Genomic DNA, 14334 nt, shown 5'->3' with positions numbered 1-14334 from the left:
TACAGCTCGAAATTCTCAATTGGATTGAGGTCTGGACTCTGACTTCACCACTCCATGTCTTTAACTATGTTGTTTTAAAGCCATTCCTGTGTAGTTTTGGCTTTATGCTTGGGGTCATTGTCCTGCAAGAAAACAAATCTTCTCCCAAGTCGCAGTTCTTTTGCAGACTGCATCAGGTTTTCCTCCAGGATTTCCACATATTTTGCTGCAGTCGTTTTACCCTTTACCTTCACAAGCCTTCCAGGACCTGCTGCAGTGAAGCATCCCCACAGCATGATGTAGCCACCACCATGCTTCACGGTAGGGATGGTGTGTTTTTGATGATGTGTGGTGTTTGGCTTAGGCCAAACATAGCATTTAGTCTGATGGCCAAAAAACTCAATTTTGGTTTCATCAGACTATAGAATCTTCTTCCAGTTGACCTCGGAGTCTCCCAGAAGCCTTCTAGCAAACTCTAGCCGAGATTTCATGTGAGATTTTTCAACAGTTGCTTTCTCTTTGCGTTCTCCCATAAAGCTGCGACTGGTGAAGCATCCAGGCAACAACTGTTGTATGCACAGTCTCTCTCATCTCAGCTATTGAAGTTTGTAACTCCTCCGGAGTTGTCATAGGTCTCTTATTGGCCTCCCTCACTAGTCCCCTTCTTGCATGGTCACTCAGTTTTGAGGACTGCATGCTTGAGGTCGATTTACAGCTGTGCCATATTCTTTCCATTCCTTGAGTAAACTGTATTCCAAGGGATATTCAGTGGAATTTTTCTTGGAAATTTTCTTATATCCATCTCCTGACTTGTGCTTTTCAATAACCTTTTTGTGGAGTTGCTTAGAGTGTTCTTTTGTCTCCATGATGTAGACTTGCCAGGGTACTGACTCATCAGCAGTTGGACCTTCCAGATATAGGTTTAGTTCTACTACCATCACTTGAAGCATCTTGACTGCACACAGGTCTCCAATAACAGATTTCCATTTAACTAATTATGTGAAATCTAAAACCAATGATGATTTAGTGTGCCATGTTGGGGGGGGGGGGGAGATGAATACTTATGCAATATAGAATTATTGTGTTTTATATTTGTGATCAACTTATCCCACTTTGAAGAGATCTGTTTCTACTTTGACATGAAAGAGTCTTTTTCTGTTGATTAGTGTCAAAAAAAATCTACTGTGATTCAGTGTTGTAAAACAATAAAACATGATAACTTCCTTTGGGGGCAATACTTTATATAGGCACTCTATCTATATCTCTATATATGGGAGCACCTATTAAAACTAGGGTGCCTAGGACTTATACACAGTACTCTATTATTGTTGTTTTTTGTTGTATTTGCACATTGTTTGTTTGTCTTTGTTGTATGCCATTTTTCATTGATTCTGTGGTACTTCATATTTACTGTGTATACCTGCAAAAAAATCTCTGGGTAGTGTATGGTGACATATATGTACTTTGACTATAAATTTACTTTGAACTTCAAATTTTGAATTTAGAAGAATGAGAGGGAATCTCATTAATTACTGAACAGTCATGTTTTGCAGGGATTTGTTCTGGGACCCCTGCTCTAGGTGAGGAAGTGGAAAGGTGGGTTAGTAAATTTGCAGATGACACAAAGATTGGTGGAGTTGTAGATAGTGTGGAGGGTTACTGTTGCTTGTAACAGGACATTGACAGGATGCAGAGCTGGGTTGAGAAGTGGCAGATAGAGTTCACGCTGGAAAAGTGTGAAGTGGCTCATTTTGGAAAGTCAAATTTGAAGGCACATTACAGGGTTAATGAACATTAACCTTGGTCTTATGAAAGGAAAGGTGTTTGCAAATATAATTTAAACAGCAGGAGGCAACATTGTATCATCTTTGTGTGGTGCATTTTTTTTGGAAAATAATTTACCTATTCCTGGTCTCGGTTCAGCAGTGGATAATCAACATTTATGTTGTCAAATTCACTTGATTAAATAGCACAAGTGATACCAAAGTAATTATAAGGCAGGTATATGTCTGACAACAAGCTGTGTTTTGAGAACAATGCCATTGGTAGTCTGTTACATCAAAGGTGGTACATTTCATTGGAACATTGTGACCCCAGAGATTCAAAACATTCTGTAACTACACAAACCTCTGCTTGAAAAGAGTGAAGACTACAACAGGCATAATTCAGCCAAAGAGTCATTGAGTTATACAGACCTGTCAATCCAATTTGTCCATGATAACAGGGTTCCTATTCCATTTTGTATATTTAGCCTATTTCCATCTAAACCTTTCCTGTTCATATACCTAACCAAATGTCTTTTAAACATTGTAGATGAGGTATTGAATTAATAGTCTGCCATCTATAAGTAAATTTACAGAAAACTTTGCCAATAGACTCAGTAAAGTGGAGAGAATTGTAAATTTTTGTTTAACAACATTTCCATCATATTGTTAATAGGGCGCTTGTTCAGTATGCTGCACTTTTAAGTCAACTGTCAATTCAAGGTTTTGTCCTACATTCTGGGTCAGTGGAAAGAGATCAGAGAGTGGGAACCCTGGCTATTTCTCACTAATTTAGGCCAATAACAATAGTACATTGAAGCAAATTATTATGTTGAGACTGGAACCTTCAAGCTACTGATTGATAGAATGCTTTCAATCGTTCAAGGGGAATTCAAGAAATGTGCCATTTTCTACATTTACATTGTTTGTTAGTGCTTAGATGAAGGTCATTTGACCCGCCAAATCTATGATGGCTCAAAGAGCAAGTTACAGTTGTCAATTAGTCAATAAAGTGCTCACATGACACATGAGAACAAACTGGAGCATCCATTGTTTAGGAGATTTGGATTGAACCCAGGTTGCTGAATTTATGAAGCAACAGTACTACCTGCTGCATCACTGTGATATCCTTTTTAAAAAAAAGGCACATATTCAGCATGACATGGCCAAGCTGTAAATTCTCTATATCTCAACAGAACACATTGTGCTGAGTTTCAAAGTCTATCCAGTTAAACAGATTTGCCTTGGTTTATGATTTTGCTAGCTTTCTGAATAAAAAGCACAGTTACTGTTTTTTTTAAGCTTCTGTAGTCAATTGTTTTCATCTTCATGAGAAACAGAAGATGCAAATTATTCATTGTTCAGGTTGTGTTTGATTACAAGAAGGATGTTCCCTGTCAGTGTTTGATTTGAAGAAGGTTATCCTTATAAATTCATCCTTTATCACTGTCTTTTTGATGTCTTCAAGGTTTCCAGCAAAACACTGTGACTACAACTAAATGCTGAAATCTGCTTTCATATATGTTTGCCACGCTCCCTTTCAATTTGCTGGGTCTCTGGTCACATGGGTTTGCAACCTGTGATTCCTAATCATAGGTGACCTCCATGTGGGCAAGGCTTCACATTATCAACCACTCTTCACTTCTCTCATAGCTTTATTTTGTTTCTCTCTAAATTGCTTAAGTCCCTTGCAATAATATATCTCAGAATCAGGTTTCTGTGTCCTGATGAATGGTCTCAGCCAAAAAGTTCAATGTTTATTCCTCTCCATAGATATTGCCTGACCTGCTGAGTTCTTTCAGCAGGTCAGTGTGTGTTGCTGTGGATTTCTAGCATCTTGAGAACCTCGTGATGTTTTGTGATGGAAGTACAGTGCAATGCATAGAAAAATATTATAAATTACATTAAGAAATATATAAAGAAATAAGTAGTGCAAAAGGACAGTGAAAAGTGATGTAGTGCATTCAGAAATCTGATGGTGGAGGGGAAGAAGCGGTTCTTAAGTTGTTGAGTGTGCGTCTTCAGGCTTCTGTACCTTCTCCTGGTGGTAGTAATGAGAAGAGATTCTGATCAGGTTTATTTATCACATTATATGTAAATGTGTCATTTGTGTTAAAGGATGTGCTGGGTGTAGCACACAGGTGTTACCACACATTCTAGTACAAACTAGCATGCTCACAATGCTTGGCAAAACAACACAGTTGTTCAACTGTGTCCATACACAACAAATAAAACAGGTAAATGTCAGGTTTCCTGGTAATGGCCATTCTGTGCAAATGCTTAATTCCACTTACAGTAGTAGGTGGCAAGTTAGTTGATTGTAGATAGGGGCAATCTTATTTCTCACATTTTTTTGGCAGTGTGTCAGAATTGAGGCTGATCTGTTTTCATTCCAGTTTTGTGTTTTCAGAAAGGCTGAAGAATTCTGTGGGGGATCTGGAACTTAATAGGGTGATTGATTGCGTTATTAAGCGTCCTGATGAAGGGTCTCGGCCCGAAAAGTCGACAGTGCTTCTCCTTATAGATGCTCCCTGGCCTTCTCTGTTCCACCAGCATTTGTGTGTGTTGTGTGGGTTATTAAGGATGCTGTTTGCACTCTCCACACATGGCTCATGGGTCTTGTAGGAATGCAGATAGGTATTTAATGCCAAAACAACAAAAGATACCCTGTAATTATAACTTTCACGGACTGTAGATATCCTTACGCAAAATTATAAGTGTGTGGATTGATCCAAAAGGTTTAATCTGTGTCCTGAGTAGAACTATAAGGTTTTATTGTGATCTAGGAAGAGTTAGCAAATTTGGGACCAAGTCAAACCTGGAGATAGATGAACAGCTTAGTCAGCGTGCAAACACTTAGTCAGAAGGTTCAAGGAGCCTCTTTAAAGGAGGAAAGAAATAGGTAATTGAAAACATTGCCTTTGGAACTGAATGTATGGCTAGCAGTGATGGAGTGATTATCTGGGGATAATCCAGAATAAGGGGAGATGTCAGGAGATTTTATTTTATATTTCTTTAAAAAAAACCTTGGGTACTTTTCAAAACACAAGGTGCGGTATTGATGCAAATTTATTGGTATAGCTGGAAGAGATTATAGAATTGGAACTGTCAGAGCCCTAGAGAGATTTAAAAACAGAAATAAGAATTTTAAAACTGAATTGATACCATTGAAAGTCTATTGCTGTTCGAGGCATATCTAGATTTTTATATAAGCTTCTGATGTTACCTCACTTTTATGAAATAAATTTGTATATGAGAAAGAATGTTTCTAGAAATTGGATGGAAGCTGTAATTGGATTTTCACAGAGATTTTACAAAATGACACTCACATCAGTGAAAATCAATGATGCAGAGGTGGTAAAAATGCCACCTTCTTCTCTTAGTTCCTCTGTTGCTGTCACATTGGGTCTCAGGATGAGGCTTTTCATTCCAGAACTAATGACATGTCCTCCCTCCTCAAAGAAAGGGGCTTCCCTTCCTCTATCATCAACACCGCCCTTACCGCATCTCTTCCATTTCATGTAATTCTGCCCTCACTCTATTCTCCTGCACCCCAGCAGGGATAGGTTTCCTCTTATCCTCACCTTCCACCCCACTGGCCTCCACATCCAGCACATAGTTCTTTCCTTCTGCTATTTCCAATGGGATCTCACCACCAAGCACATTTTTCCTCTCCGGCCCCCGCTGCACTTTCTCCTTTCCCCAGGGATCACTCTCTTCTCTATTTGTCTCTCCCCATTGACCTCCTTCCTGGTACTTAACCTTGCAAGTGAACAAGTGTCACACCTGCCCCTACGCTTCCTCCCTCACTACAATTTAGGGCCCCAAACAGTTTTTCCAGGTGAGATGACACTTCAGCGGTGAGTCTTTTAGGGTCTTCTATTGGTATCCAGTGCTCCCAGTGTGGTCTCCTGTATATCAATGAGATCTGATGTAGATTGGGAGACCACTTTGCCGAGCACCTATGCTCGGTCAACCAGAAAAAGCAGGATCTCATGGTGGCTACCTATTTCAATTCTAATTCTATTTCTCATAGTTCTGGTAATTGCCCTCCCCCTCCTTCACCATTCCTCATTCCCATTTCCCTCTCTCACCTTATCACCTTACCTGCCCATCACCTCCCTCCGGTGCTCTTCTCTTTCTTTCATGGTCTTCTACCCACACTTCTCTGATTCCCCCTTCTCCACCCTTTTATCTGTTTCACCAATCAACTTCCCATCTCTTTACTTTAACCTTACCCCCACCCCTCCTTTTCACCTATCACCTACCACCTTGTACTTCTTCCTCCCCTTCCCTCCACCTTCTTAATCAGACCGCATCTTTTTTTCCAGTCCTGATTAAGTGTCTTGGCCAGAATCGTCAACTGTTTACTCTTTTCCATAGATGCTGCCTGGCCTGCTGAGTTCCTCTGTCATTTTGTGTGTGTTGCTGGTATAGAGATGGAGATGGTTGTGAGCTTCAAGCTCTTAGGGGTAAATATCACCAGTAGATTATACTGGTCCAGCCACATAGGTCCAATGGCCAAGAAAGCGCAACAACATCTCCACTTTTTTGGAAGGTTAAGGAAATTCAGCGTGTCCCTATTAATCCTTACCAATTTTGATGGATTCACCATAGAAAGCATTCTGTCTGGATGCAACATAGCTTGAACATTCTGGAGAAACTTAGCACATCAGGCAGCATCTATAGAGGGCAATGAACAATTGACATTTTAGGTCAAGATCTTCCATCGACTGGAAAGGAATGGGGCAGAAGCCTGAATAAAATGGAAGGGGGAGGGGAGGAGCATACTGGCAGGAAATAGTTGAGTCCAGGTAAGTGTGGGTAAGTAGGTGGTAATGAAGAGAAATTTCTTTAGTCAGAGAGTGGTGAATCTGTGGAATTCATTGCCACAGATGGCTGTGGAGGCCAAGTCATTGGATATATTTAAAGTGAAGACAGATAGGTTCTTGGTTAGTCAAGGTGTCAAAGGTTATGGGAAGAAGGCAGGAGAGGAGAATGAGGTTGAGAGGGAGAATAAATCAGCCATGATACAATGGTAGACCAGACTCAGTAGGCTGAATAGCCTAATTTTGCTACTATCCTTCACAGTCATATGATGCAAGAAGCCAGGAGAGGATAGATGGAAGGTGCAAAGGGCTGAAGGAGGAATCCGATAGTAGAGGGCAGTAGAACATGGTGAAGGGAAGGAGGTGGTAGACCAGAGGGAGGTGATTGGCAGGTTGTGAGCATGGGGGAGAGAAAGAGAAGGGGTAACAGGGCCACTGGAATGAGTGAAAACAAAGTGGGGGAAGAAAACTGAGGGGAGTGATTACCAGAACTTAGAGAAATTGATGTTGATGCTGTTAGGTTGCAGATAGACTACAAGGTGCAAGAGCTATGCCGGGGTAGATTGAGAGGTCAAGAATTAATTTTAACACATGAGATCCATTCAAGAGACTTATAACATTGGGTCAAATGCTACCTTTGAGCCTGGGGTTGCATTGTCTTTCTGATGGGTGAGGGGCATGAGAGAATGTCTGGGTCAGAGGGGGTTGGCTGCTTTATGTTGGCTGCTTTTCTGAGGCAGCAAAAGTTGTAGATGGATTTCATAGAGAAGAGGATGGATTTCATGTTACACTGAGCTGTGTCCACAACTCCCTACAATTTCTCACTTTCTTAGGCAGTGCAATTGCCATTCCAAGCTATGATGTAGAAGAGATTCTGCAGACACTCCCACCTCCCTCACCACCATTCAGAGCCCCTAAACACTCCTTCCAGGTGAGGCAGCAGTTCACCTGCAAATCTGTCACTGTCATTTATTGTATCTGATGCTCATAGCATGGCCTCCTTTACACTGGTGGGACTCAGCATGGATTTGGGGATTACATCATCAAGCACCTTCGCTTCATCCACTGCAACAGTCTGGCCACTCATTTCAATTCCACTTCCCTTTCACATACTGAGATGGCTATTTAAGTCCTTCTCTACGATCATGATGAGGCCAGGCTCAGATATTGAAGCTTTAGTCAGAAGATAGAAGCTATAGTCAGTTAGGATCAAGTGAATCCCTTGAAGAATATAACAGTTATAGGAGAGCACGTCAGAAGGAAATCAGGAGGCATATAAGGGTACATGAGATATCCTTGGTAAATATCGTAAAGGGAAATCCTAAAAGATTTTATAAGTATATTAAGTCCAAATGGTAATGGAGGAGAGAAAAGGTCCCTTTAAAATGTGTGGTCATTTATTTATGGTCAAATAAGGTAACATGCCTTAATGGCTACTGCCCAGTAACTCAGACATTCACATTCAAGAGGCTGGTCATGACATATGCCAACTGCAGTTGCCCAGGCAACATCAATCCACAATAATGTGCCTACTGCAGAAAAAGGTTCATGGCAGATGCCATCTCCATGGTTCTACTCATCTATGAACATCTGGATAATAGAGACACCTCTGTCAGATTACTATTTGTTAACTACAGCTCCTCCTTTAATACTGTAATTCCAAGTAAACATATTTCCAGACATCTAGACCTGGAGTTCAACACCTCCTTTTGCTACTGGATTCTTGACTTTCTGATCAAATACAGTATATGTGCACTTATTGCCTGTCTCGCCATATCCTTCTCTTTTTTCAGTGTTATGAAAATTCTGTTATTGTAAAAACAATAGTTGGACAAAATAGAAAATATTGCAATATCCAAGTGTATGTGTGTGTGTATGTATGTGTGTATGTATGTGTATATATATATATATATATATATATATATATATATATATATATACACACACACAATTTTTTTTAGAATTTTTAAGTATAAAATTCCAATTTAAGCAAATAATTTGATTCTTAATTAAAATTTTAACATCTTCAGTTTTATTTATGATGCTTTTCTCCCCCAACAGTCAACAAAGTAATTATGGACAGCATGTAAATACTCAGCAATTGACAGGAACATCACGTATGGTGAAACACTTATCAAATGGAAATGGACAGCTACTGTCCAACTCAGTATTTGCCAGAAATGGACAGGCACAGGTTCAGAACCGTTTTGCTACAAATGGACAAGTAATAGCAGAAAATGAAAATGCACTACCACGAGGTGAGTGACAGAAACAAATATGTACTTTTAATATAATTTGATTTTATATTACACCTTCACAGGCATAATCTGATAAACTTTACAAGACAGTTGTCAAATATTTTTTCCCGTTCAGCTGGCCAATTTGTCATTAGAATATTTAAAATTACAAGTATACAACCTGGTTTCACACTAATACTAATTCTTACATTGGTTCTTTCTGAAGCAGTAACAGCTCATGGGTTCCTAAAGCATGAACCATTTTGATTTACAAAAGAACACAAAAACTGAAAGTAATCACCAAGCCAGTGGAAAGTTGCTATTCTGAGTTATTAATTTTTCATCAGAATTGGAGTACTTACAATTTAAACAATGTTTAAGATGCAGAGAACTCATTATGTTTATGTTCTCTTCTGCATAAATTGTTACAGCATCCACTATTCAGCTTTTTAACATGAAATAAATTATTAAACAAGTCAAATGTGACTAAAACTTGCATTCACTTTTGGCTGGTTGATGATCTTGTACTTATTCTTAATGTTATCTTTCAATATCAAGCAGATGTATATGCATCATTCATGTTCTCTGATACATTCTCAAATTAAGTACAATCTTTATTATGTATTATAATATATTCAACTGATGTACTTCAAATGAATAATGGCAGCTATATAACTACAAGAAAGATTGCCCATCACCCTGGTTTAGATCACTTTGTAGATATCTGTTTTCACTTTGACATGAATGAGTCTTTTTCTATTGATCAGTGTCAAGAAAAAAGCCAAATTAAACCCTCTGATTCAGTGTTGTAAAGCAATAAAACATTAAAACTTCAAGGGGTGGGGGAGTGGTGTGAATACTTTTTATAGGCACTGTATATCCATTGAGTCACATATCATGGAAATCAGCCCTTCCGCTCACCAAGTTTATACTAATCATCAAGCACCCATTTACACTAATACATAGACATTAGCAAGGCCTTTGACATAATCCTATGTGGGGAGCTGGTCCAGAAGGTTAAGTTGCTTGGCATTCAGGGTGAAGTAGATAGTTGGATTCAACATTGGCTTATTGGGAGTAACCAGAGAGTGGATTGTTGTCTGTCTGATTGGAGGCCTGTGATTAGTGTTGTACCACAGAGAGCAAAGCTGGGTCTGTTGTTGTTTATCATCTATATTAATGATTTAGATGTAAACATGGTAAACTAGATCAGCAAATTTGTGGAAGACACCAAGACTAGGGGCATAATTATAGAGAAAAGACAGGAGAATGGAGTTAAGAGGGATAATAAATCAGACGTGATGGAATGGAGGATCATCAACGGGCTGAATGGCTTAATTCTGATCCTATGTCTTATGGTCTTTTTGTAGTGGACAGAAGGGAAGGCTAGGAAAGCTCTCAATGTTTGCAAATAGATCTGAACCATTGGAGAAAGGGGTCTGAAAAATAGCAGATAGAATTTAATGTAGACAGTGTGAGATGTTGTAACTTGTGAGGACACACCAGAGTAACACTTTCACAGTGAATGGTAGTGCACTGAGATACACAGTAGAAGAAAGGGATCTAGTAATACAAATCCATTGTTCCTTGAAAGTTGTATTACAGATGGATAGGGTCATAAAGATAGCTTTTGGCACATTGGTCTTCATTAATCTAAGTATTCGATACAGGAATTGGGATGTTATGTTGAAGTTGTTTAAGATTTTGGTGAGGCCGAAATTGGAGTATTGTGTGCAGTCCTGATCATCTGCCAACAGGATATATATCAATTAGCTTGAATGAATGCAGAGGAAACTTTGAAGATGTTGCTGAGACTTGAAGGCCTGAGTCATAGGAAAAGTTTGAATAGAACAAAGCCTAGAACAATGCAGCACAGAAACAGGCCCTTCAGTCCACAGTGTTGTGTCAGGCCAATTGAGTGAGTAATTATATGGCCAATTAATATTTTTCTGCCTTTTACTCATGGATTGCAGGAGAATGAGGGAGATCTTAGAGGTATACAAAATTAGGAGGGTATAGATAGGGTAAAAGCACTCAGGCTTTTTCGCTTGAGGTTGAGTGAATCTAGAACTAGCAATCGTATGTTTAGGGTGAAAGGTGAAATATTTAAAAGGAATCTGTGGGGGGAACCTCTTCACACAAGCGTGTGGTGCGACTGAGGAACAAGCTGCCAGTAGAAGTGGTAGATGCAGATTTAATTGAACATTTAAGAGCAGTTTGGACAGGTACATGGATAGGTGGAGTTTGGAGGGATGTGGTCTAGGTACAGGTAGATCAGACTAGGCAGAAGATCAGGCTGACACAGATTAGGTGGGCTGAGTACTCAATGACTCTATGAAACCAATCCCATTTTATCTACCAAAATAAATGAGTTCACATTTTTTTCTTGTAACGTTTCATGTCTTTATTCATGCACTTGTCAGAATTGCGGTAAAGACTTTCTGCAGCTACAAGACCTGAGAGTTAATGCATTCTCCTGCAACTGTATTTTCAACTTTGTAATCAGCAGACTGCAATCACTAAGGATAGGCAGCAATACCTCTGCCATGATTATTTTCAACATGGGTGCTCCACAAGGTTGCATCCTTAGCTCACTATTTTGCTTCATGTATGCTCATGACAGCATGCCCATATTCTGCAGGTTTGCAGATAACATTGTAGTGGGCAGTATTTCAAATAACAATGACTCAGAGAGCTTACTAACATGCTGTCATGACAGTAAGCTTTCACTCAATGTCACCAAAACAAAAGAGGAAACTTCAGGATATGGGGCCATGACCACGTTTCTGTATACAGCAATAGTGCTGAGATTGAAAGGGATGGAAGCTTCAAATTCCTAGAGTGAACATCACCAGTTGCCTGTCCTTGTATAAACATATTAATACTGCAACCAAGATTGCTCACCAAAGCCTCTACTTCCTAGAGGTCAAAAAGATTCCTGTTAACACTTATTGATGCACCACAGAAAATAACCTTCCAGGACTTGAATGCATCATTGTCAAGTATAGCTGTGCCTGAGAGTTGTAGAGACAGCTCAAGACATCATGGAATCCAGCTTCTCCTCCATGGACTCTGTACTTCTCACTGTCTCAGAAAAGCATCCTGTATAATCAAAAATACCATCAGCACTAGACAGTCTTTCTTCTCTCCTCTCCCATCAGACAGAAAATACAAAAACCTGAAAGCATGTGCCACTAGGCTCAATGACAGTTTCTACCCAGATGTCTTAAGACTTGAATGGTTCCCAGGTACAATAAGGTGGAATCTGGACTTCACAATCTACCTCTTTATAATCTTGCTCCTTATTGTCTACCTGCATTTCATATTCTCTGTAGCTGTTACCCTTCAATCTGCATTCTGTTAGTGTTTTATCTTGTTCTGCCTCAATGTTCTGAGCAATGAACTGATCTGTATGAACAGTATGCAAGATTAGTTTTTCACTGTGTTAGTCATAAACCAATTCCAATTCTAAAAGTATCCTCATTGTTACAAAGTACAGAAACAACCTCTTGGCTCAGTGATACCACAAACATATCTTTAAATATATCCTTCATTAATTCTCTTCTTTAATTCTTCCATATTCTTGGCAACTTCTTCAAATGCTGTCACGTGCCTTCACAGTAAGGACTATTTTCCAAGGTAAATTAACTGCTAACTAAAACTTAATTGTGATGTGGAAGGAAACTGGAGTTTACAGAGACCATGTAAGCTCTACACAAGATTGTACCTGGATCTTTAGAGCTGAGGCAGTACCGTAGCTTCTTCAGATATGTTACTGCGCTGCACATACTGCCTTCTAACTTTATATCATCAGCATAGTCTGAAATATTATATGTGATAAAAGCATACACTATTTTCTAAATGTTGAGAAAATTCAATAATCAGACATGCAAAGGGTCTTGCAGTCCTTGTGGAGGAGCCTAAAGGTTAACTTGTAGGTTGAGTCATTGGTAAGGAAGGCAAATGCGATGCTAGCATACATTTTGAAAGGACTAATATATAGGAGTGAGAATGTGTTGCTGAGGCTTTATAAGGCATTGGCCAGACTGCTCTTGGAGTGTTGCAAGCAGTTTTGGGCCTCTTATCTAAGAAAGGATGTGCTGGCATTGGAGAGGGTCCGGGGAGGTTCTAGGAATGGAAGGGCTAAAGTATGGGGAGTGTTTGATGGCTCTGGATCTGTACTCACTGGAGTTCAGAAGAATGAGGGTCAATCACGTTGCGAACTATCAAATATTGAATAGCCTAGACGTAGTGGATGTGGAGGAGATATTTCTTAGAGTGAAGAATTCTAGGACCAGAGGGCACAGGTTCAGAATACAAGGACATCCCTTTAGCACAGGGATGAGGAGGAATTTCTTTAGCCAGAAGGTGGTGAATCTGTGGAATTCATTGCCATAGATGGCTGTGAAGACCCAAGTCATTGGATATTTAAAGAGGAAGTTGATAGGTTCTTGATTAGTCACAGCATCAAAGGTTACTGGACGAACACAGGAGAATGGGGTTGAGGTGGATAATAAATCAGTCATAATAGAATGGCAGAGCAGAGATAGAATGGCGGAGTAGTCTCTATGTTCTTGTAATGCCCTGGTTAAGATTTCTACTGCTAATACCGCAGGGTATTTCATTTAATATCTTTCTATATAAGCAGTGTGTCCTACCAGTAGAATGTTTTGGTTTTGGGTAAGTACAAGGGGCTATGATGTTCAACTTAGAATGCTGTGTCAGCCAATCAGGAAGGTGGAATTGGGAGAAGGTACCAGAGAGAGCTGGGTGGAGGGGTTTGTGATGGACACTGGTGGGGTTCGTGGTCTTTTGGCGGGAGATGTGGAGAAAAGATTGGGAGAGACAGCCTTAGGATTTGATCCAATGGAAAAATGCAATTTCAAGGAGTGCTTTGCAAAATGGAGTCCAAGGTGGAAAGCTCTACCGGTGATTGCAGATGAGAAATCAATACCATGAGTAACGGTTATACCTAGCTTTGGAAGATACAAGCTTCAATGTCATGTGCACATTTAGACGCGTTTAACTGTAATGGGCCCTTTCCTTATTACACTTAATTACTCTTTGATAAAACAGAAATTAGTAAATATACTTTTGTTATAATTTTATGCGGTGTATGATCCGTTATTCCTTGCCGACCGATAATTGTGTATTGATAGTATTTTTCACAGCATTCGCTCAAATCGGGGTTCTGTTAATTGGGAAATCCCAACTTTCCTGTTTGGTTGAACCTCGAATCACACCAACCCGAGACGTGGCTGTTAGCTGTCCACTATCGAATCGAGTTTATATACAAGCCCAGTGAGTGGGTCACAAATGGTTTTATGGATTTCCTAATCCTTACCATAAATATAGATTGTGGGGTCTCATTACTGAGCTCTGCAACACTTTACTTGTCCAACCTCTTGGTCTACAATTGTCCCATTTATTCAGATTCTGTTTACTATTCATTAATCCTCAATCCATACAAGCATATTGCCCTCAATACTGTACGCTGTAGTGTTACTTAATAGGTTAGTGGTGGTA

At 39.6% G+C, this 14334-nt stretch overlaps 1 protein-coding gene across 2 annotated transcripts in view; it reads left to right on the top strand.

The window, feature by feature from the left end:
• The window catches only part of LOC132389583 (latent-transforming growth factor beta-binding protein 2-like), a 408009-nt gene that overhangs the window by 90442 nt on the left and 303233 nt on the right, over positions 1–14334 (top strand). For both annotated transcript variants that reach the window (XM_059962068.1, XM_059962075.1), the window contains exon 4: positions 8633–8829. In XM_059962068.1, the coding sequence (XP_059818051.1) occupies positions 8633–8829 (197 nt within the window). The remainder of the gene's footprint in view (positions 1–8632; positions 8830–14334) is intronic.

Source organism: Hypanus sabinus, chromosome 2, assembly GCF_030144855.1.
Source record: "Hypanus sabinus isolate sHypSab1 chromosome 2, sHypSab1.hap1, whole genome shotgun sequence".
NCBI classification, from domain to species: domain Eukaryota; kingdom Metazoa; phylum Chordata; class Chondrichthyes; order Myliobatiformes; family Dasyatidae; genus Hypanus; species Hypanus sabinus.
The sequence above is the reverse complement of the archived record's forward strand: the minus strand, read 5'-3'. Positions and strand labels throughout refer to the sequence as shown.